The 24546-nt window shown below is 43.3% G+C and overlaps 1 protein-coding gene across 2 annotated transcripts; it reads left to right on the top strand.

Annotated features, from left to right (window-relative positions):
• The first annotated feature begins 892 nt into the window (after positions 1-892).
• On the top strand, positions 893-21444 carry sacm1lb (SAC1 like phosphatidylinositide phosphatase b). 2 transcript variants are annotated; one of them, XM_085366096.1, is made up of 20 exons: positions 893-947; positions 1349-1446; positions 2757-2831; positions 2938-3065; positions 4533-4682; positions 7072-7131; positions 7846-7879; positions 8259-8360; positions 9738-9823; positions 10841-10927; positions 11014-11082; positions 11230-11309; positions 11406-11504; positions 11588-11726; positions 15881-15950; positions 16454-16526; positions 18272-18365; positions 19915-20007; positions 20090-20147; positions 20224-21444. In XM_085366096.1, the coding sequence occupies exons 1-20, from the start codon at positions 919-921 to the stop codon at positions 20358-20360; spliced, it is 1761 nt and encodes a 586-aa protein (XP_085222222.1). In that variant the 5' UTR covers positions 893-918; the 3' UTR covers positions 20361-21444. The 2 variants fall into 2 exon arrangements, with proteins under 2 accessions (XP_085222222.1, XP_085222221.1); XM_085366095.1 differs by having other exon boundaries at positions 897-1446.
• The last annotated feature ends 3102 nt before the right edge of the window (positions 21445-24546 follow it).

Raw genomic sequence — 24546 nt, 5'->3', positions numbered from 1 at the left:
CCCATGCTGGAACAGCTACATCACAGTCGGGAATGAGCCGCCTGAAGGGCCTGGCCAGAAGTTACCTGTGGTGGCCACATATGGAGACTGACATTGAGCATGAGGCAAAGTCCCGCATTACTTGTCAAGAACACAGACACAGGCCTGCTGCACCCCTGAGAGTGGTGAGCGGTGCAAACTTTCAAGGAAAAAAGGAAAGAAAAGAAGCAGGAGACCTCTGGAGCATATGAGAGTCTGATAATAACAGGAAGGGGCACTGACAGGATTTTACTGTTATAGTGAAGTCTGTCGGATGGCTGGTTAATTAGTAGTGAGTGAAATTTGAGTTAATTTTGTGGGGTTTGTTTTATATTTATATATATAAGGTTAAGTTTTTATATGGGTATTTTATTTACTAATTAAACTACAGAGTAGTTTCAGTTAAAGGGGGAGGAACATTATGAAGTAACAGTTGGTTCACACGGGTTTGACCACCAGGGGGCAGCAGTGTTTTGAGTGCTGTGCCGGTGTCTTTATGTCCAGTTCCGGAAATTAAGCGATGGCTGAGGTCGAAGCCGTCTCTGTTATTCCTTAACGCTCAAAATATTACAAAGAAATTAAAATTTGCTTCTGCTTTGCTCTGATGTGCAGAAGGACAAAACGTTTTTTCTTTCTATCCGCCTGAAGAACTTTTGTAACGCAACTACACAACTAAATGTAGTCCAGTAACGCGTTACATAAGTAAGGCGTTACATTAACGCCTTACTGGAAATGTAAAGATGGCATTTTAACCAATGCTGCTTATTGTTCTACAGAACCGTGTTGTTCCGGTGTCCGGCCGCACGTGGAGCTCGCTCACGCTGCAGGTGGAACAAACGCTCGCGCGCTCACAGCTGACGGCGGAAGTAGCCTGACGTCACTGAGATTTCGGGAGCAAAGATGGCGAACACCTTCCAGAGTTTCAGCTTGTAAGTGCTGCAGAACGAAACAGTAACATCACACAGCCTGGTTTACGGTCCACGCTGCGTGGAGAGGCGTGCCCGTCTTTAGTAGGAGTGTAACTACAACGACACGTTTGAGTTACGTTCCGTCAGCTTCTCGTTAATTGTCGAGGAGCTGACGCTAACGTCCGTTTTATCCCAACTTGTTTTGTTTTTTTAAACAATTTCAGTTGTTTCTAATCACATTTAAATAACACATTTAAATATGGACGCGAGCAAACGCAACTTAGTAACTGAGCTTCTAAGCGAGGTTAGAAGATGTGATGGAGCCATGTTCCAGAGCAGTAACCGGCTCCTTCAGCGCTGCTAATGTGAGCTGCCCACGGGCTCATGGTGGCTTTTAAACCGGGTCTTGTCTTTCGCATCAGGCGCACCACACCAGAGAAGTTTTACATAGAAGCTTGTGATGATGGCTCCGTGGATGTCCTGGCTATTGACAGGGTGTCAACTGAGATGACTCTAACAGGTAAGCAAATGGACACGCCCCCTGCCAAAGGTCGGGATGCTGTCTAAAAATGTAGAAGAAAACAAACGACTGAGACCATTTAAACCTTTAATGAAAAGCCCAAAGAAAACCTCTGCTCGTTATGGTGAATGGACAGCTCTGCTCTGCCTGAGCAGCCAAAGCACTTTACACAACCTGCCTCATTCACCCCGCAGCTGTTTCTGTGTAAGCGCTTTCCATCTAACAGTCACACTGCAGCCCGGGTCGCTACCTTGCTGAAGGATATTTGGCATGTAGACTGAAGCACAGGTAGCAGATGATCGGCTCCACATGCTGAGCTGCAGCTCAAAATGGCATTTAAGTTTATTGTTATTTAAATATGGAATTAAAGAAAGTTTATAAAATTCAAAAGATTTTTTTGCCAGTCTTGATAGACACTTTTTATTGTGCTATTTCTTACTTCCTGTATTGTCTGTTTTTGTTACTGTTTGGACTGGAGCACTGTTAATTTCCCCTAGAGATCAATAAAGTATTCTGATTCTGATTTGAGCCATAGTTTATTTATAAAGCAATTTATTAAACAACACATGGCCGACCAAAGTGCTGTACAACAGGAATATAAAAAGTACAATAAAAACATATAAAAATACAATAAGAAAGACACTTTAAGTAACACTTCAGTATATCTAGCTAAACTGTATTTTGTGTGAACATTAAAATAGGAAATGTTTTCTAGATCTTATAAAAAACGAAACAAAAACATCTCCCATTAAATTTAGTTGATTTGGCAGATAGTGATTTAGATTTCCCGTCTGCATGCTAAACATCCTTGAGCACGATAGTAACCCCAAGTTGCTCTCTGATCCATCAGAGTGTGAATGTTTGATTTAAAGCATAGTTAAAAGCGCTTGTATAAATGGGCTGCACATAAGTGGTGCGCGTTCGCTGTCAAAATAAAAGACGTGCACCAGATAAGAAGTTGGACCGCGCGTTTGCATACATAAGATATTTGACCACATAACATCCACAGAGTATTTTGATTCTGAAGACAATGTGTGGCTAAGTGTTAAACACGTTTGAGGATACTTTCCTTCTTATTTGTTATTGTTTTGTTATTTCTTTTTTGGCGTGGGCTGAAATTGTGGGAGTGCCAAGATTTTCTCTGATCTTCAGTTGATTTCTTTTCTCTGTTGGGCTGCAGTAAGTCTGGAGAGTAGATCATGAAACGATAATAGATGGCCTCCTTAGTTATAATCCCAGCTTCGATGATGTTACAGATATATTTCCTGTGTCCATAAAAACCATTGTTGTGTCCCTGTCGCCCTTCTCAGTGAGACAGGATGTCCCTGCATCAGCTGAGACCAGGCCAATATGTGGACTGATGGGAACTATACGCTTAGTGGCAGGTAAGATCAGCATGCACACAGTATGGAGATACATTATTCTACTGTGAAATATTGGAAGTTGGATAATCCAGTGCATTTTTGCTCTGCTTTCTCCTTTTTCTGGAAGGCATGTACCTGGTTGTCATCACAAAGAAGAGGAAGGTGGGAGATCTGCTGGGCCATGCTGTGTGGAAGGCTCTGGACTTTGACGTAATCTCCTATAAAAAGACAATACTGCACCTCACAGACAACCAGGTAGTGTCTTCTGATTCTGCGCCTTAGTAGAATTTAGCAGAACAACCTTTAACAGCAGTAACACAAAGGAAACACATCATTGTGGAGGACTTTTGTCTTCTTTACAGAGTTCCTTCAGTTCACTGAGGTTTGCAGCCACGTGTTTATACACAGAAATCTAAAAGTCCAGAGAGTTTTGAACTTTAAATGCAGCAACTGCATCACCGTCTTGTCTTTTTTCAGCCATTGTGTTACAGATTTGCTGCTGAGCTTGAGATGGATGTGCTGTTGACCCAGTTTTAGCTAGGCTTTGCTGTGGAGCACACGTGTTGGCCTCACATTTGATGGTAGATACTTTGGTATGCTCATGACTTCATGGTCCACTCGGTGCCTGTCAGGTCCCCGTGTCCTGTGGATAGAAAACAAATCCAAATGACCCCTGAAGTATTTTTGCTAATGTGTTTGGTTTGTGCTGTGTACTACGGCCCAACATCTCCTCTATTGCACAATCTGACAGGAAGTTAAATTTACTGGGACGTCCAATCGACAAGATTGACCCGTAATGATTATGGTTTGTGAAAGAATCGAGAACGAGCGTGTGGATAATCTTTCTCACTGATGGACACCAGTGATCTCCACGGGCGTGTCTTTGGAGAGTTAGTGCACTCCCAGAACAGTGTTCCTGAAGTTAAAATTCAATTAATTGAATTAATTTTTTAAGCAAATTTGTCAGATGGTTCAATAAACTCTCCATTAAAAAAAAAAATTCTTTTATTGTTCAGAGTTAAAACGATGTCACGTTAGAATATTAAGCTTCAAAGTAGTTAAACTTGTTCCAGTGAACAAAGATTTGCACTGGCTGCTGCGCTCTGCTTTGTGTTGTATTATGTTTAAATGTTTAAGTAAAAAAACGTATTGCTCATTTCCTTTGTAACAATCCCAACTGGTAGTCTGAGCATAGAGTTAACCCCGAACACAGCCCGGTTACGATGCGACCCTTCAAGTTTAGCTTGAATAGAATTGTCTGTCCATATGCTAATCAAGTCCAAAACCTCAGTTTCTGTCCATTGACTCGCTCCGTCTCCAGTTACCGCCGTGCTGTCTCGCTTGTCTTCTCCGGAGCTGATAATTGGCATCTGTCTTGTGTCAGCGTAAAAGACAGATTTCATGCAACATGACCATCAAACAGCAGTCGCTTTCTAAAACATCGGATATGTATCGGATTCAGCACCACATACGAAAGTGACCCAGGTCCGATTTGAAAATATGGGATTCGTGCCGTTCACACTGTCACAGCACGGTCGTATACGGGTCACATAGGGTGATGTGCTTTGGCCTGCAGTGTGAACGTAGCCTTTGTACGCATGTTCAGATGTTCCTTACGTGAAACATTATTGCTCAAGCAGAGATCACAGCTGCTTCACCCAGGTTGTATTGTCGGCTCGTGTGTATCTCTTGCTTTGTTGCTGGATTTATTTCTTGTTGCAGATGCAAGACAACAAGACCTTCCTGTCCATGATTAACAGCATGCTTCATGCAGACGGTTTCTACTTTGCAACCGACTATGATCTGACACACACTCTGCAGCGCCTGGCAAACACCAGCCCAGAGTTTCAGGAGATGAGCCTTCTGGAGAGGGTAAGATGTTTCTGATGTAAAGTCTTTGAACTGTTTGTGTATTTGGACGACTGTGTGGCTGCAGTTCAGGGCTTAGCTGGAAGCACTTCTTTTTTCAATAATGGTTTAGAGCAGGGGTGTCCAACTCCAGGCCTCGAGGGCCGGCGTCTTAGATCTCACCCTGGGTCAACACACCTGAGTCACATGATTAGTTCATTGCCAGGCCTCTGGAGGTCATTTAGCCATTTAGATCAGCTGTGGATCAAGGACACATCTAAGACCTGCAGGACACCGGCCCTCGAGGCCTGGGGGCCCCTGGTTTAGAGGTTGGTTTTTTGTTAAAATATGGACGTGTCTCAGTCACTAATCCCACATGTACCAGTTATCACTAACAGGGTGTTGACCAGCAAAGTTAAGCTTTTTAACGCTGCACTTGTTTAATTCATTCAAGTGTGAGCGAGGAAGATTCAATTCAATTTTATTTATATAGCGCCAAATCACAACAACAGTCGCCTCAAGGCGCTTCATAGATACAGAGAAAAACCCAACAATCATGTGAGCCCCTATGAGCAGCACTTTGGAGAGCTTGTATCTCTGACCTCGGGTAGGGTGAGACCATCAAATCATGGTTAAACATGTTGGACACACAGCGATAAATGATCATAATATGGAAATCCAACAAAATTCTATATACTTTGCTTCCAAGGAGCCAGACTCTGATTTTCTTTTTTTGTGTTGAAAGTGCTCTTGAGCAATAGTTCAGGCTCCTAACTCACGGCATGAACCTGGGTTGTGTCTACACACAAAAAGGCAACTAAGCAGTGAACAAGTTTTAAATTAAAGTCTGTTTAGGCAGCCTATCATAAAACAACATCATTTGTTCCCATTTCTACTTGAATATGGCAAAGATAACACCGTTTAATGTTTTTGCACCAACAAGTTGATTGCCAAAGAGCTCTTAAACATACCTATACTGTTTGGTGCTTCTTAAAAATCAGAGGCCGAATAGAGGAAAGAGTAAAAGCTACAGGACCTGGACACAGGACATGAGACATGCGTCTGGATTGTCAGTTGAGCCTGTTTATCAAAGCCTCCTCAGGAATGATAGCAGAGTGGCTGTCAAGAATTTATTGTTAAGGACGGGAAGCAGGGAGAAAATGCTGAGGTATGCCGAATCACACGAGAACAGGATTGAAAATCAACAAGTCTCATGAAGTGATGAATCCAAACATTTGGCTCTTATTATCATCGCTGTGCACTCAGAGGTCTAAAGAGAGGTCCAACAGTGAGTGTCTGCAGCTATCAAAATCAATGGCATTATGAATGAAGAAAAGCACCATCAGATTTTGCTCCACTATATAAGAACTTCTGGAAAACATCTTGTTGACAGCAGCATTTTACATTTGACCCCAAACATGCTTCCAGTCCAGGAGAATCATACCTGAAAACCTCACATAACACTGTTCGGAGCTCAGACCTCAACATTATTGAAGCAGTGTAAACAGTGTAAAAGACAGCAAAACATCCAAAGAAGATCTCTGAATGTTCTCCAACATGCCTGGAGAACTACTCAAATCAACTTTATTTACACAGCGCCAAATCACAACAACAGTCGCCTCAAGGTGCTTTATATTGTAAAGTAGATCCTACAATAATACATACAGAGAAAAACCCAACAATCATATGAGCCCCTATGAGCAGCACTTTGGCGACAGTGGGAAGGAAAAACTCCCTTTTAACAGGAAGAAAGAACCAGGCTCAGGGGGGGGCGGGGCCATCTGCTGTGATTGGTTGGGGTGAGAGAAGGAAGACAGGATAAAGACATGCTGTGGAAGAGAGACAGAGGTTAATAACAGATATGATTCAATGCAGAGAGGTCTGTTAATACATAGTGAGTGAGAAAGGTGACTGGAAAGGAAAAACCCAATGCATCATGGGAATTCCCGGCAGCCTGCACCTATTGCAGCATAACTAAGGGAGGATTCAGGGTCACCTGGTCCAGCCCTAACTATATGCTTTAGCAAAAAGGAAAGTTTGAAGCCTAATCTTGAAAGTAGAGATAGTGTCTGTCTCCTGAATCCAAACTGGAAGCTGGTTCCACAGAAGAGGGGCCTGAAAACTGAAGGCTCTGCCTCCCATTCCTGAAGCTGCTGAAGAGGCTTGAAACTGTGTTGATAACTCAAGCTGGTCATACCAAATATTGACTTTCAAGTTTGTTAGGACTGTAAGAACTCAGTATGAGCTGTGTTATCATTTATGCTAGAATATGTTTCAATAAATTGCTGCACCTATTTCCTGTTTTCTTAACAAAATATAAAGAACGGGGTGGTTTAGGACAGAGGACTGTACGTTATCTCAGTTAATAGTAGCTTCGGCTTGATTTGCAATTCTGTATCTGTTCTTGTTTCAGGCAGATCAGCGATTTGTGTGGAACGGACACTTGTTGAGAGAATTCATAGCACAGCCAGAGGTAAGATCCAATTATTTAGTGAGTAAGGAAGATTATAAAAAGCACAAGAAAACATTTAGCATGGTGAAGGAAATCCCTTCAGTCCATAAGGCTCTAGAGTTTGTTTCATTGTGAGCAATTAAGAAAAGAAGAGAGGCAAGGCTGCAGTAATCCAAAACACACTAGAAGCATTTCTATGACTTGATGAGGAAAACATCAACCATCAAAGTGATGGAGTGAGGAAAAGTGTGGCACAAAACAAGGTAGGATGATGAGCTCCAGCACCCTCTCATCTGATGAAAATTCCTAATGTACTGATCATTTACCTGCTGCCAGAGGCACCAGGGTGAATTCACTCCAGCAACATTTTACGATTTAGCAGGAAAACGATGGTACATGTAGCCAACGTAACCAAGGAGCTTGTGTCATGGAAACTTTGAAATGTTCAAGTCAGTCAGCGAGACGACTTAAGGAGTTGATGCTGTTTTCAGTGAATCGTGTCATCGGGAAAAATAAAAACAGCAGATGTGTAGCTGCAAAACGGCTTCAGCTAATAAGTTTGTCTCCTGCAGTTCTATACAGAAGCAAAGCTGCTGAGCTCACCGTCCATTTTTCATTTTCCAAAATATGTGTAACTGTGGAGAAGGTCCGCCTGTAGCAGACAGTTTCATTTCAACATGTTTAAATATTCTGCTGCTGTACATAGAAACATTTACCGCTGCTCTCCTTTCACAGCTGCACATGTTTGTGTTTCCTGTTGTCCACGGCTGTATCCTTTCCTGTTTCCTTAGTGAATGGCAGCTTTCATGTTACCTGTGTAAAGTGGAACTGGACGGTGTCATTTAATGACCACTGAAGCAGACTGGTCTGTGCGCTCTAAATGCTTTGTTGTGATTGCTGGAGCACTTTTTTCTTCTTCTTGACAGAAAACTATCAGATGAGTAATAACATAACAATAAAAACATCCAGAGGACGTTGTTTAAAAATGTACCGCAGTGTAGATGTTTCGTACCACTAGACTAAACTTGAGTAAACCTTACAAATGTTTCATACTCAATTTTTTTTGGCAATGAGTCTTTAATATCATATCCCTACATGTGGTGATGTTTCCTGTCAGCACTGTTGTGTCCTTAACACGTGCTAATCAGTCATCACTGTGAAGTCGAGCTGCATCAGTGGAAAGGTGTTTGAGTGGAGCGTTATCTCCAGGAGGAGCTGTTTCAGAGCAGGGGTCCGCTACTATGTCCGAGGTAATTTATGTCCTTTGAGCTAGGGCTGGGTTTTGATGATCGATTCATCGATTAAAATCGATTCTCGCTTGGATAACGTGATATCGAGTCATTAAAATCCAGATTTTTTTAATATGAATTTATTTTGCCCAAAACGCCAGAATCTCAGGTGAAACCTCACAAAATATCAACACACACAGCGCGGCCCCGCCGACGGATCAGAATCAGTGAGCTGTGACTTTCTCACCGACGCCACGGACACGGTCGGGGCTGAAAGCTCGCTGACTCTGATGTGTCGGCGGGTCGAGCTTTATGTTCACGCCCTTTTTGCGCTGATTCAGAAGCTGTTAGTTTATCTCTCTCCAAACAACATTGATCCAAACTAAGCTTCACATAAACATCGTCATGGACTCACTCTGACTTTTGCTGTTTTGCACGTCATGCACAGCTCTCTCCCTCTCTCTGTGTACTTCAACAACAGTTTCCCGTCTACAAATCTGTTTTCTTCATTATTCGCTTGCTTGTTACGCACCAATCTGTCGTTGTTTACAGGCTGTCGGCCGCTGTTTTTTCCTTTTACTAAGAAAACCTAATTTCTGCCGTTCAACAGGCTTCTGAACAAATTTAAACTTTTTAAAATTATACAAAATGCAAAACGCCGTGTCTCTAATCAAACCGCTGTAACGTCAGAGGTGATGTTCATTGTTGATTAATGGTTTTCTTTCGTTTTTGATCGACTGCAGAATACTTTTATAAAATCCCAGAACAGGAAAATCTCCTTCATGTGTTTCTGTTTTATCTTCAGCTGCTTTGACACAAAGGCCTCTGCTGTGACGCTCACACCTTTGATAAAGTCTGGAAAGTGTCAGCTTCCTTTTTATAGATACAAAAAGATGTAAATGTGCTGATCTGAGTTATAATATTTCTGACTGTCTGAGGCAAAATTTCCCAGATTCAAATCGAATCGATTCTAGAAACCAGCCCTACTTTGAGCCCTGACCGAATGTTCTGGCTGCTTTATGTCTCTGAAGAAATGTTCTCAGTAAATGCATTTTGTGGTATTTTCTTCTGTTTTTATAACAACACTAAAAAGATTAGAAGAATTTACAGAAAGGATATTGTTGTTCTGGGAGGATCCTGCTGTGTTTGACACATACTATCCACCTGAGCAGTGTAGCAGACACAGCCTGGCTCCACCTGTTCAAGTGGCCCAGCGCACACGTTGCTTAACTGCAGGTGGGTACATGCAGCGAGCGCACGAGTCATTTGAACATAGTGGAGTCAGTGCGTTTGCACCTCAAGTCAGTGACAAGCTAATCAGCTCCTCATGACTTTGAAGGATTCAGATAACCGAGTTTGTCAACAGTTTTTGTGTGTGTTTGTGTGTTTTTGTTGTAGGCATTGATTCAGAAGGACACGCTGCTAACTATGTGGAAACAGAGCAGATAGTGCAGTACAACGGTGCAAAGGCTTCTTTTGTTCAGGTGAGCCAAACACTTAGTGCTCCAGCAGAGATTACATGAAATCTGCCGTTCAGACCAACGATAGCAAATAGGAAAATGGTCAGTAAGTGAAGGAACATGGGTCCAAAAGCTTCCTTCAGTCTGTTGGCTTCCCAGGGTGCAAAAAAGTTTACTCTAAAAACAATGTAAAAAGATGAAGAAACAGAAAAATTCCAAAAAGTTGATTCTGTTCATCTGGACGAAGCGTTTCATCAGGTGACCTGTGAGCGAGTGTGGCATTTACTTACCTGGATGATTGAAGACAAATCGTGTTCAGAAATTCAACATATTAACATCTAAATCACTGCAAAGGCACCTGGGACCAAGTCTGGGAGAATGCTAAATATCTGAGTGCAATGAAGTAAAAGCAGTCCAAATGCAAGTCTCACACCGAGCCCACGTATATAACTCAGGCCTTACTCTGCCCTAAGTGTAAAATAGAGGTGGACAACCTCACTCACTGTCTGTGCTCATGCAGAAAAATACAGCAGTATTGTTCATAAAGTGTGACCTGGATCAGATCTCTGCTGCCGCTGAACCCGTCGTGTTTGCTGCTCCGAATGACAAAATCGGGGAGATTAGAAAAGCAGCTTTACAGGCTGTTAACATCTGTGCAAGCAAGTGCGTCCTTTTGAACTGGATCACGGACAAGGCCCCATCTAAACCTCGGAGACAGTGGACTGTACTGGAATGTGTGTCATTGGGTTACCTAACATGCGAGTTACATAGTAGGGACAATGTGTTTGATCAAATATGGGACCCTTCATGTTGTTTGGATATTTCAGCTATTTTCACACAGGCGCTGGTTTAATGTAACGTATGGATGTATAGCTTAATCTATTAAAGTTAATATCTCAAGCCATACATGTCTCCACAGTTGGGTCTTTTTGAGCGACCAAGAGCTTCATGGGCTCATCCTGTAGACACGCTTCAGAAACTCTGCCTTCTCTGGGTCTCTCCTCTGATTTCAAATTCTCGTTGTTAATGGTGTGTTTGCAGACCAGAGGCTCCATCCCCTTCTACTGGTCCCAAAGGCCTAATCTCAGGTACAAACCAAAACCACAGATCAGCAAAACAGTCAACCATGTAAGTTCTTTACATGCAGATTCAAGTGAAAAAACAAATACCTGTTGTTTATCTTCATTTCTGAAATCTTCCTGTTTTTGTCGTAGCTGGACGGATTCCAGAGACACTTTGACTCCCAGATCATCCTCTATGGAAGACAAGTCACTTTGAACTTGGTGAGAACAATCCGTTAGCTACTGATTTTTGCATTTACAAGACCATGATATAACCTCACAGTCAAATGAAATAACAGCAAACCCACACATACCCATATGCAATCGTTTGCAAAGGCTCTTTGTTTTATTTGTTCTGTTCTTTCACAGATAAACCAAAAAGGCTCAGAAAAGCCGTTGGAGCTGGCATTCGACAACATGGTCACAAACTTGGGTAATGGCTTGATCAAGTAAGATTACCACTAATTCAGCCTCAGGCTTCATCTGTCTGGCATTTACTCGACATCCTGCTTTCCTCAGGTAATTAAAGCCTCGCTTTTGTCTAGGTACATAGCTTTTGACTTTCATAAGGAGTGCAGCCACATGAGGTGGCACCGCCTTCAGATCTTACTGGACATGGTTGCTGAAATGCAGGATGACTTTGGGTCAGTGAGCTAGTAGAGCAGCTTGTGTCTGTCCAATAGTAATACACTCTTCATGAGAAGTAATGTTGTGCATATGGATGCAGATATTTCCTAGTGGATGCAGATGGAAAGGTGCTGTTAAATCAGGAGGGAACTTTTCGGAGCAACTGCATGGACTGTTTGGATCGTACAAATGTCATCCAGAGCCTGCTGGCCCGACGCTCTCTTCAGTCACAGCTGCAGGTATTAAATGCATAGTCACATATAATAATGCGTAATGGTTCTCACATGCAAGAACTTGCTTATCCTTCAGCACCATCAGGAAACCTTGAAGTACTTTACTGTACAAGCACATTTACACACATTTAGACGTATGAGTCATGTTTTCTGTTTCTGTTCACCACCACAAGGATTTTAAACCCAACAGTCAGTATGTGACTAAAGTGATTCAAGGGTTTAACAAAAACAGGAATCCAGCCTGTTTTAGGAAGTTTTTCCAGTCAGTGGAAAGGACCCCGACATTTTGAGGTAGAGCAACGCACAACCATGTTTTTCATATACTGCTCTTGAGCTGTGCTGGTCTGCTTTTCCCCTGCAAGCTAAATTCTGAATTCTACTGATGGCTGAGCTGGTTACCCTAAAGGTTTGGTGAGCTCTGTGGTTTATTTGGGCTCTCGACCCGTCCTCGAGCTCCCTCGCTTCCATTGGACCGTATTTCCTTTTAGATTGCTGGAATTCATTTTTCATTAACTGCAAATCAGTTAATGTAATAATTTTGCTAAACTCCTTAAATCTGAGCTGAAGGTCATTATTTGGTTTAAAATCTAACACAGTACGTGTGCAGAGGCCAAATTACAGAAGTGCTTTCATGTGTAAACAGAAAGAATGCACAAATAAATAAACAGCATGTGATACTGATACGAACATGATACTGCTTTATTTAACTGGTGATGATTAATTGTACACATTACACCTTGATACAAAGCCTGTATAAAGGTAAAGGCTCAAATCTGTGTAACCTGTTTGCACTGTGCTCAGTCTGAGCAGCCTTGAAGTGGCCACTTTCTGCTTTAATGCTTCCTTCAGGTTGTTGGTCTGTTTGGGGTTTCACTGATCCCTAACAATGTGGTCAGAGACGATAAGAACAGTAACAGACTGAACTAGCTCGAGTCTAAATATCCACAATATTACAGAGATTAAATATATATCGTGTACATTTTACTCTAATCTATAAAACGTCGTTACTTTCACTGCAGAGGATGTGCGCTATTGTACTATTGTATCAGTGGAGGAGTTGTACAGGGAGATGGCCACAGACAGGAATGATTTCCTGTGGCGTTCAGTGGTGCATTATGGGTAATCTCAGCCTCTCAGTGAACGTGCTCCTGTGACTGGCCAGCATGTCATGGAGGTATTGTCCAGCCTCATCTTGGACAACATCCGCCTCTCCGACACCACCTTAAGGAGTCCAGCTCCGTCCCCGCAGCATTACTGGCCTTACGGATCAGTTTGAGTGTTTGGCATCTGTGACCCTCAGCCTGCTCCCCCAGCGTGCAGCAGCATAGAGGATGGCACTGCCACAACAGACAGCATCGTCTGACAGATGTTAAAAGACCTTAACCACTTGTGCAGTGTTGTTTTTAATCCAGTCCAGGTTATTATCTATGTACTCCAACGGACTTGTAGTCTTCCACGATGTCCACTTCAACCCACTTCCCCCAGTGCTCTGCCTCTTCACTGTCACTGATGCATTCATGATCAGAAAACCTCTGATGGCAGGTTTCTGTGCAGTGGCTGAAGTCTGTGGTGTACACGGTGAAGAGGAAAGAAGAGAGGACGGTCCCTGTGTTGCTGATCACCTGACACACAATGTTGCATCAGCAATCCAGGACACCAGAGAGGCATCCACCTGCATCGCTGTCAGCGTATCACCCAGGAGGGTCGGCCTGATAGTGTTGAACGCCTGGAAAAGTCAAAAAACATGACCCTCACAGTGCTCGCCGGCTGGTCCAGATGTGCATAGACACCATTGAGCAGGTAGATGATGGCGTCCTCCAGGCCTGCCTGGGAAGTCAGTGACACAGGTCTGCAATCCTGGGGTCACTGGAATGTGTCGACTTTGGTACAGGACCAGGGCAGGACGTCTTCAGCACTGGGAGCCTCTGCAGACTCAGACTCATGAACAGAGGGAGAGAGTGGCTGAGCGTTTACTGCAGTGTCAAATCTGTTGAAAAACACATTGAGCACATTAGCCCCTTTTTAATCGGACCTACTTTGATCAGCTTGCTATGGCTCACCACAGTTGGTTTTTCCTTACACTTGAGTAGCACCTAATGTGCCTGGTTGTTGTCATTGCTGCCTAGCATCCTGTAACGTAGTTAGTATGCAACATGAATGGTACAAAAAAGGTGGAAGTGGAGGCGTCGATATACCCGCTGCTCGGTCTCTGGCTTTTCGTCAAACTCAGGGACCGTGGCTTTGTTTCGTATTTCCCTCATTGCCGGGTTACAAGAACGGCAGGTTTGACTTTCATGAACGAGACGCTCTCATGACTCATCGAGTGACGCTACTGACCAGCCAATCGCTGGGATGCAGTCTCACGACGTCACCTGCTTAGATCGCTTGGAACGTACCGGCCCCAGCTTTTAAGGAGCCCCTGTCTTTATGCCACTCCACACCTCGCTCATGCTGTTCTGCTCCAGCTTTCTCCGGTAATTATTGTCTGATGTTACCTTTCAGTAACTGAACCATGCTCACCTCCTCTCTATTGTCCAGTCTGAAGGCCTTCTTCTTGTCGTTGAGGAGGGCTTTGATGTCCTCGTCACCCACAGCTTGTTATTTGGATAACAATGTCTGAGCTGGGACAGTGGAGTCGGTGTGGAAGGTGTAGTCGGTGAAACACTCACAGTCTCCCAGTCTGTCACAAAACAGCCCTGTAGCTCCACTGAGGCCTCCTCCGACCCCCTCCTAATACTACTGGTGGTCACAGGCTCCCTCTTCACAACAGGCGCATAGTGGAGGGTGAACTGAATCAGCTTTTGTCTGACCCAGCCAGTGGGGGTACAGAGGAGACTGACATTAGCATACAGTAGGTCTAAAAGTCTCTCCCCCCTGGCGGGACCGACCACATATTGTGTGAAGTTGGCAGTGACGTGTTTGAAGTCACCAGAGAGGCTGTAAGCTGAGTCTGTAACCGGCCAATGGGAGAGTGAATAATGTCCCATGCAGCTGTGAGCTGTGGGGTAGCAGTGGGAGGAACATAAACAGCCACATGGGTCCTGGGTCCAACAGCGCACAGTTCAGTGTCCGGGCAACAAATCCACAACTTGATTGTTATATGAGCAGAGTTACACAACCGTTTGTTGCAAGAACAACAAGCCCTCCTTTCTGCTCACAGCTGGCGCTCTCGTCTCCTTCCTCTCTCCCCCAACATGCCCCCCCCCCCGGTTCTGTTGCAGGTTTCTTCCTGTAAAAAGGGAGTTTTTCCTTCCCACTGTTGCCAAGTAATTGCTCATGGGGGTTGTGTGATTGTAGGGTTGTTTCCTTGCTTTGCAAAGCACCTTGAGGTGATTGTTGTTGTCTGTTGGTGCTATATAAATAAATGAAATGGAACTGAATCAGTCCCAGGCCTTTATGTTGGTGTTTTTCTTTACACTTTCACCATCATGTCAACATCTGCTTCTGTCCAAATTATAAATATGACATCAAAGAGCAAATAAAAGTATCTGAGCACACAGTTCATCAGTGAGTTCATCTAGCTGAAGGACTGTTGAGCAGCAATCTGTTGATGTCAATAAACTGGTCATTGATCATGATCAGGAGTACGTCTCCTCTCCTGAAACGTGATTAATTTGCCCTAGATGTAACTGTCTGCAATTCTTCTTGGCCTTAGTTGGTGCATTAAAGCTAACCAATGACAACAAAACGTTCTGTTTGTACTGCTTTGCACTGTAGTATCTGCAGCTGTGTCCGTAGGGACAGAGGCCACATCACTCCAAGGTCACCTGTTCCTCTGAGAATAGCAGACTTGTTGCTGAGCGGGTTTTTGAAACCCTGCTGTGTCTATGATTGTTCTTCAGATCTGGGTGCTCCTCCTGGCACCTTACAGTCAAAGTAGTCCCACTGCTGTCTGCAAATGCACTGAAATTAACTCCATACCATTTTGCAGTGGGATTATATTTGCTTTGATTCTTCTAAATGAAGGCAGCAGGTAAACAAGGAAAATGTTTGCATAACCTCTTAAGCCCCAAGCCCAACTGATCCCCTGCCTTTTGCCCCCGTATCAGGGGGCGTTGGGGCTTAAGAGGTTAAACGAGTTAAAACAGGGCTGTATTAGAAAACAGTGGCATTCAGACTCGAGAGCATTTGACAAAAGGTGTGTGTGTGTGTGTCTTTAGAGGATGGGAGTTCTCCACATAGGCCAGCGGATTGAAGAGCAGACAGACTTTGAGAAGATGTACAAGAATGGTGGGTGTTCCCTCACACAGCTGTAGCCTGAGTAGTAACAACTAATCAGAGTTTGTTGTTTTCATATCTAAACCCTGCCTAATATGCAGCTGGTCCTTTGCATGCTCGCAAAACCTTTTGGATCCACTAATTTTTACAGGACATCTAAAGGGCATTGTGTGGTAAACACTGCTTCAGTTTGATATGCTCTGTCCCAGCTACTATCTGGCCAGCATGATTTAGTCTTTGTCACAGTTTTACACACACACTGAGCAGAAGACTGGTCTCTTATTGCACTCTTTGACATTTTTGCTTCATGGTTAGACTATAACTTTATAAAACATTTAGTCATTGAACATTCCCACACATTCATACTCCAGTGAATGCATCAGAGAGCGTCTCAGGGTTCAGTGTCTCGTTCAAGAATACTTTGACATGCAGACTGGAGTAGCCAGGGCTTGAACGACGAACTCTCTGATTAGTAAATGACCTGCTCTGCCTCCCCTTCTGTGTTTCACACACAGCCTGGGCAGACAATGCTGACGCTTGTGCCAAGCAGTATGCTGGAACTGGTGCCTTAAAGACTGACTTCACTAGGTGAGTGTTCACAGCAAACACATGCTAACAGGTTTTTGTTTTAGCCCTACCTGTCTTCAAGTTGTGCCATCAGAACTGACAGTCGTCTCTTCCATAATGAGGTGAAAGCAACCACCCACTCTTTCTTTGGAGTAGCTATTTCCTTTTAGCGTTTTGTTTCTGACTTGTGCTACAGTCGATTGTACTCAGTTAAAATATAAGGAGTCTTTAGAGTTGCAATAAAAAAAAAGGGAACGGTGATGCTTTTCATGTGTTCATTGAACACACAGTAAAAGCTCCCAGAAAAGCCAAAATAAATGATGTCTTCAAAAGTGTGGATTGTAGATCGGGATGCACCGATCAAACTTTTCCAGTTTCAATACGAAACCAACATCTTGGCTTTGAGTATTATCGAGAACAGTACCAGTAATTAATGAACATGTTATGTCTCACTGTGAGGAAGACACTAGCAGCATCAGACCCAACGGAAAAACTGTTTTCCTACTTAAAAATACAAATTGGGGGCAGCAAGAATGGCAGCACCTCCCTCTTCCCAGCCACCTCCTCCAGGTGGCCTCTTTGCAAGGAGAAGCAACAGTACTCTGAGACCCTCTGAACTCCTCACTAGGGATGGGTATCGTTTAGGTTTTATCCGATACCAGTACCAAACCGGTACTTTTGAAACGGTGCCGGTGCTTAAACGGTGCTCAAACCGGTGCTTAAAGAATGGAGAACACACACAAAGTCCAAAAACCTCTCATGTTTAGCTGTTTTCCTCTTTTTCTTTGGTCATTTTAGCCTTTTTGGCCAGGGTGAAGGGAGTATCTGCCATCAAACAAGAAGACAGCTGCATGTAACTACGACGGTGTTTGCTAGTTCACCTTACATGCATTAATGTAATAACGTGGTTAGCCTACTCAACGTAAATTACACACGAACAACATTAAGCTACTCACGCAGAGAAGAACGGCTGCTGCTGCATCATCATCCTCATCATTTCTGCTACACTGGCAGGGCTAGGGGCCAGGACTCTCCTCTTCGGGTTCTTGGGGGATGTTGCTAACTCCGGGTCCGAAAACAGGCACCACCAGGGTAGGGTTATCGGGGTCCCAACCTGGGAGCAAGGCCTGGAGAGGGAGCTTGACGGAGAACGCCTGGTGGCCAGGCCACTGTTCTCTGCCAACTTGAAGAAGGAAATGACCCGCCTTCTTGTAGGTTTGACACCCACAGGAGATGCTGTAGGGGTTGGGTCCATTGTGTGTTGGGCAGTGGGCAAGAGCAGGAGCCCTGGTGAACTGATCCGCAGCTTTCGAGGCTGGCTACTGGGACATGGCGAGGTTCTCAAGGGTGTTCATTCTGCTGTGATGCTGGGAGACTTCAGTGCTGATGAGGGCAGTGACAGCGAGACCTAGACGGATGTGATTGGGAAGAGCGTCCTGCCTGGTCTTTGCAGCTGTTGCTGGTTAGTGTTGTTGGTTAATACCTGGTTCTAGCCTGCAGAGAAGTCTAATATTTAAAGATCACTACAGCCGCACATCATCAGAATATTACAGTTTGTTTTGTTTGCGAGGGCAAAACCAAAAACCCAAATTGGATCTTGCTCTTAAAGAAAGTTTCTAACTGGCGATAGGTTCTCCTCTGCGGACCGTCCTTGAGCTCCTTCATTTTCCTGTGAGTTCTGTACTTTAACACTTATTAAAATGATAAAGTAGCTGTAAATGCTGCTGCTTTTCTTAATGGTGCTGAATTTCATGTTCATATTTCAGGACAGGGAAGAGAACACACTGGGGACTGCTGATGGACGGCTGGAACTCGATGATCCGATATTACAAAAACAACTTCTCTGATGGCTTTAGACAGGTGGGTACCAGAGACGAGCTTCATGGCTGATCCACCAGAGTCAGAGTTACAAATATATGAACCCAACAGAGTAAATTATTCACCATTTGGCTCCAGCCAGCTAGTAGAGGCACTTCCTGCCTTCGTGCTGCCGGTGAAGCAGCTGCTGCTGTTCTGGACATTTGATATTGCTTTTTAGTAGCATTTCATTACCTGATTTCTGCATTCATTTAGTGGGAAGTCAGTGGTAGCTGCCTCAGTGCACAGCGGCAGCGGTTGAGACAGATGTTGAGAGATTAATTATGAATGGAAATGCTCCGTGGAGTCTAACGCAGCAATGACGACTGCCTTATCAAATAGAAACACATGATCACAGCAGCAGGAGTTGCTGCAGACCAGAAGCACCACTGCTACCTGCTGCTGCCCTGAGCCGGTCCTTCCTCCCATTTGATTGGCAGCAGTTAACAGGTCATGTTTCATATCAGCGTTCTTTACACGTACAAACTGTTTAAATTAACCTTATTATGGTCTCACCTTTACTTATGAAGTCCACACACCGACCCTTTGTTCCTTTTTTGCACCATGGACTCACGAGCGCCCCCTATCAGTGCCTCGTTGCATGGCAGGGCACAGTTTGTGTGAGTGTGTGCAATCAGATTGTTTCATAAAAAATAGTTCATAGATCAAACCATTCGATAAAGAAACGATTTCATTTATTTGATTATCATTATTTTTTTTTATGATGACCTCTGCTGACCACACGTCACTGGTGGGTTCAGGTCGTCCTTTATGTGCTACTTCATCAGTGTGGAATAGTGTGAATGCCATATTGCAAAGTGAAATGAATCTGTTCCATCAGATACTACAGCAATATCACAATAATACAAGCTGCTAATGACTCTCACATAATCATCATGTTATGAGTAATCAGACCGCTGCAGGTAGAGTTCGCTTTACAGGCACGTATTCTTTTAAAATCAGGCCGTGAGCAGCAGGGCTCAGCACTGATGCTGTGGAGATTTGGACAACACTGTGAAATGTAAATAAAAACAGAATGCAGTGATTTGCAGATCTCATTAAGCCATATTTCTTAGTCCGAATCAAACATGGAAACATGTTTAACATGAGAAAAATATGAGCTCAGAAAAGCTCAGAGACGGGGCCATGTTCCCCACTTCTTTTAACAACAGTCCAGAATGAAGGAGCCTCTGATGAGAGGTGAAAAGTCTTCAAACACGTCCAGTCTCACTCTTTTAAAGCCATGACCTCGACGAGCTACACACCCTTCAGTGAAATAACTGCTGATCCCCTTAAAGACATCTTTGGTTGCTCTTTTGTAAGCAGAGACAAAAACTGTTAAGCTGTGTTCAGTGTGGTCCTCGTTGCTTTGTTGCATTCTACAGATCAGTAATGACATCGGTAAAATCTTAAACCTGCATACAAAAAGACTTCAAAGTCACTGCAAAATCTTTTGCAACAAAACACAGTTAAAACTGTAATTCATATAGAAGAGCGTACCTGTGATGATGCCGCTGCAAAGCAGAGTTCAGGTGGGCTGTTTTTCCTGCAGGATTCCATCGATTTATTTCTGGGGAACTATGCTGTCGATGAAGCTGACTGGACCACTCCACTGCGAGACCCCAAGGACTGGAAGTTTCTGACAGTAAGAAGAGCTCAAGAAGCTCGACTCACAACATTTTCTTTTTCTGACGTCTTTAATGTGATGCCGCTTTTCTTTCTTCTAGTTGCCCATCATCATGGTTGTTGCCTTTTCCATGTGTATAATCTGCCTTCTAATGGCCGGTAAGACTAACTGCAATAAACTGAATGCAAATAAATTTCCTCCACTGACGCAGTTCGACCTGTTGTCTCCTGTCAGGTGACACGTGGGCTGAGACGCTGGCTTACGTCCTGTTCTGGGGAACAGCCAGTGCAGTAACCGGTGGGCTTATCCTCTTTTATGGACGGGACTTTGTAGACGCTCCTAAGCTGGTCCAGAAGGAGAAGCTGGACTGAATGTGTGCGTGTGGAAAGCAGCTGGGCCCTCGCAAACTCACCACCTCGTCCTCTTCCTCGTCATCACTTTATCTGCATCAGCAGGCCTGGAGCCTTTACTAACGCTGGAGCGAGGAGGTTGGTGGGCAGCGAGGGTGGCTTTGTGCACCACAGCAGGAGACTGAAGAGTGCACAGGCCTGCTGCTCTCCACACTGTAGCGGACTGACGGTCTGTCTGAACTCGACACTGAACTCAGGAGCTGTTCTGACCCGATGTCTTTGTTCCTCATTTAACTGGAATGCTGTGGACCTGTTTAAATGTGTTTCTTGTTGTTCTCCACCTCATTCCTTTTATGAAAACATGGGGATCAGACTTCAAACAGCATAGCTGTGAAGATATTCCTCATTTGCAAATTCTCATGTAGAACTGGTGTGTCCTAGGTTAGACACTGCCTGTGGTTCATAGTCTGCGTTTTAAGATCAGTTTTAGCTTGAATGGTTTTAGCTTCTTTTCTGGAGTGTTTGCAGGGATCCAAGTGTGCTCGTCCTTCAGAATCCAGTCAGCTAGAACACGATTTATGGTTGTGGAGTTAAAAACGGTCCCTTGATGAAGAAAGGGGATTCATCCTGGAAACCCTGGACCTTGAGAAAGAAAGTTGTCATTAACTCGTTTTCTTGTATTACATTGAACTATTTTGCATGTCACTTCACCAGAGGAAAAACACTCCATCTGTGTCACTGTGGTACTAAAGGATAAATCAAATCGAAACAGTATTCTCTTCACAGAGACACCATCGTGGCTGACAGTGTGCTGATGTTAGGGCGATGTCATTTCTTTGGCTCCAAATTAAAAATGACATTTATAAAAATGTTCGTCCTCTAGGTCTGTGCATGTTCATGTATTTTGAAAACACGCCTGGAGTCTTCAATATCACTTCAATTCAAATGCTTTATGTGTGCTTTATATTATCATTATTATTATTAATAAGACAAATATCTACAATATAAAAGATAAAAAGCCCAACAATCAGCGCTGTTGTGACAGTGAACAAACCCGAGCTCAGCAGGCTGTGAGGGGCAGCAGAGGGACCCGTGTGGAGCTGCGTCGGGGTTTTGCTATTTAAAATAAAAAAATGTGTTGAATAAATTTGTTTTTTCAGCTTCAAATTTATTTGTTTGGTGTCAGATTCCTTTTTCCCGTTTTTAAACACTTGAAGTTGTTGAAGTTTGTTTTTGTGAAGTCCAGTCTGTAAAACCAAATGAATGGTGAAGCACTACAGAGCTCATGCTCCCTGTGTACTTAGTACACACTCATTTAATTCCAATCTTTGGATAATAATACATTATATTTGGAGGCGCCTTTAAAGACCCTCGAGGTCACCTTACAGTAGTATGAAAACATGAGTAAAACATTTTTTAAAAAGCAAGCATGAAAGTAGAAAAGGTAAAAATAGAGATTTATTTATAGAAAGCTGAATCTGACGGCACCGCTGTGACGGCTGCAGGAAGGAACTGTGTGTGTGCAAACTGCCTCTTCAGCTTTGATTTTACCCTTTATCATTAAGTCACACCTTACTGTTTAATGGTGGCCTACTTGTCTAACTGCACATAATCATTAACTGTTATCTCTTTATTGTCAAGATGAACTCTACTGAACTGAGACTGCATGAAGCAGTTATGTAATTACAGGTGTGCCCGTCATTTGTTGTAGAGTCGCAGTATCAACCAGTGCAGATGAGCCTTTTTGTACTTTGTTCTCAAAATCAGCTCAGGGATGAACAAGAACGCTGAGTTTTCAACATGTAGTTTGTACCTCAGGAACGTCCAACACAGCACCAACGAATTACCGTTATCATCTTTGGATCTCAGAGGGGAATTTGGTCTGTGGTTATGTTAATAAGAAGTACAAATCATTTGTTGGTTTAATGTAAAGGTTTATAGAGAACAGCTGAGAAGTGGAACCCCATAAAACTGTGACTAATGTGTTTGCAGGCAGATTAATTCATATGGTTTGATGCTTCAGGGTGATATTTATAGATAGATTCAATTCAATTCAATTTTATTTATATAGCGCCAAATCACAACAAAAGTCGCCTCAAGGTGCTTCATAGATACAGAGAAAAACCCAACAATCATATGACCCCCTATGAGCAGCACTTTGGCGACAGTGGGAAGGAAAAACTCCCTTTTAACAGGAAGAAACCTCCGGCAGAACCAGGCTCAGGGAGGGGCGGGGCCATCTGCTGCGACCGGTGGGGGTGAGAGAAGGAAGACAGGATAAAGGACATGCAAAACCTGTGCACCTGCTGGGGGAAATCTACTCTGAAGACCCCTGTGCCTTAATTCAGCTTACACTACCATCAGTTACTGTCAGCTCCAGTCCAGACAGTCTGAGCTGAAGGCTTTTGTCTCTGTAATGAGTCTGGCTGACTAAGAATGTGTGTGAGAGCATAATAATATTTTTATATATTTCTTCACCTCCTTGAATGCTGCAAAATATCTGTTTCCTCCTCGCAGCGACTCGTGTTTACTGCTGAAGACTATTTCAGGATGTGATTAGATGTGATCTTAATTACTGTCATATATCAGCGTAATGACTGAAGTACTTTGAACTTTGATTTTATAGCATTTGATGCACAAAGATGTTTCTAAATAAAGGTGTTTATTATAGGAACTGTTTAATAAACTCAGCCGTCTGCTCCTTGCTATCTAAAATATAACAGGACACCGGAGTAAATTCTGAGCATCTCACACTTCTGATAATCAGCTGTCTGCTTGATGTTTATTCAGCTGTGTAGAAACTATAACTTTAATCTCAGCCAAAGAGATTTACTCAGGAACAAATAAAATACAAAAAAAAAGCCAAACAACAACATGTTTAAGTTATCTAAGTGACTCATATATCATGTTTAACCTGAGTAGCGAAAGACGGCGGTGGGTTTGAAAACGATTTGCCGGGAGTCCGGTGTTCTCACGGCTCTAGTGAGCCTTGACCTCCCGGCTCGCTATCGAGCTAGTGGGTAACAGACGTCTCCGAAAACGTCGGAGCGCTTTTGAAAATATGTGGTGTCCTGATAAACTGAGCAGATATTTGAGGTTTACACAGCTACATTCTCACCTGATAATATGTTAAACGTTTATTTTGTGACCCAGAAAGAATAATAAGAGTAATATTAAAACTTACTAACTTGTTGTAAACTGAGCTGGGATGCGCAGTTCCTGAATTTGGACACAGCTACGACACCGGACACAGCTGCTTCTTCTTCGGGGTTTAACGGCAGCTGGCATCCTTGTACATGCAGTGCTTCTGTCTCGGTCCGTTATTACACTCTTAAATCCTACTACTGCGTCTTTTGGGGTCTTACAAAGCTTCAAACAACACGTCGACTAATCGTGGCAGTAATTAATCAAAGATTTCACTCTTGTTCAACAAAAGGATTTTAGGAGTAACAGTAATACTATACTGTTTACATTGAATTAGATTTAGGTTTCTGTATACAGTGTCATTTCATAACAACAATTACCTCGGTGTACTCAAGGACTAATTTGCTGTGACGAGGATCAGTTGATGACGAAACAGGGAAGCTTAAAATACCAAATCAGATTAACCTGAATGTTCAAGAAGAGAAACATGCTGGGCGACCCCCCACAGGTCAAACCTGCAAAACACCAAGAATAAAATACAGCTTCCCACTGTCTTTGTATGGGTATGGACATTTTATTTTTTCACTTTAGAGAAACAGGCTTTCAGGTATCGTGTGTATAAAGTATGGTAGCTGCTAAATAGTTTCAGTACACCAAAAACAGTACATTAATAAATAAATGTGTCCATCAATGTGTAATCGGTTTTCAGGTATTGGGATTCAGTGAGCCAGATCACACTTTTACAGCTGACATTTTTTACATCCCCACGCAGTGTGACTCTGCACAATGATACTATCATGGTGCATCATGATCATCAGAAGAAAGGAAAATACAAAAATCCTTTGACAAACAACATCACGAGGACTCATGTAAAACTGACCGGTTGGATTGTAGCTGGCGATGCTTTTTCTATAAGAGTCATTCAAAGTGCTTTTTTCTGTATATGCACCTTGTTTCACATTCACACAATTCACTGTGCGTCAGCTCAGGCTTTAGTATCTTGCCCATGGATAGCTATTCCAGTCTGCACGTTCAAGCGAGGAGCAAACCACCAACTTTCCAA

The sequence above is a fragment of the Diplotaxodon limnothrissa genome, linkage group LG11, assembly GCF_057381915.1.
Source record: "Diplotaxodon limnothrissa isolate DT_005_m linkage group LG11, D_limnothrissa_male_GT1.1, whole genome shotgun sequence".
NCBI lineage: Eukaryota > Metazoa > Chordata > Actinopteri > Cichliformes > Cichlidae > Diplotaxodon > Diplotaxodon limnothrissa.
Note: the sequence above shows the minus strand (reverse complement) of the source record. Positions and strands in the feature narration are given on the sequence as shown.

What these genes read in the sequence shown, in the direction of transcription:
- sacm1lb (XM_085366095.1), top strand. Translation starts at nt 1,311, where the DNA reads ATGGTGGCTTTTAAACCGGGTCTTGTCTTTCGCATCAGGCGCACCACA. An exon ending in GTTTCCTGTTGTCCACGGCT is followed by an intron (nt 7,880 to 8,258) that starts GTATCCTTTCCT and finishes CGTGCTAATCAG; the next exon opens with TCATCACTGTGAAGTCGAGC. An exon ending in GGTCCGCTACTATGTCCGAG is followed by an intron (nt 8,361 to 9,737) that starts GTAATTTATGTC and finishes TTTTTGTTGTAG; the next exon opens with GCATTGATTCAGAAGGACAC.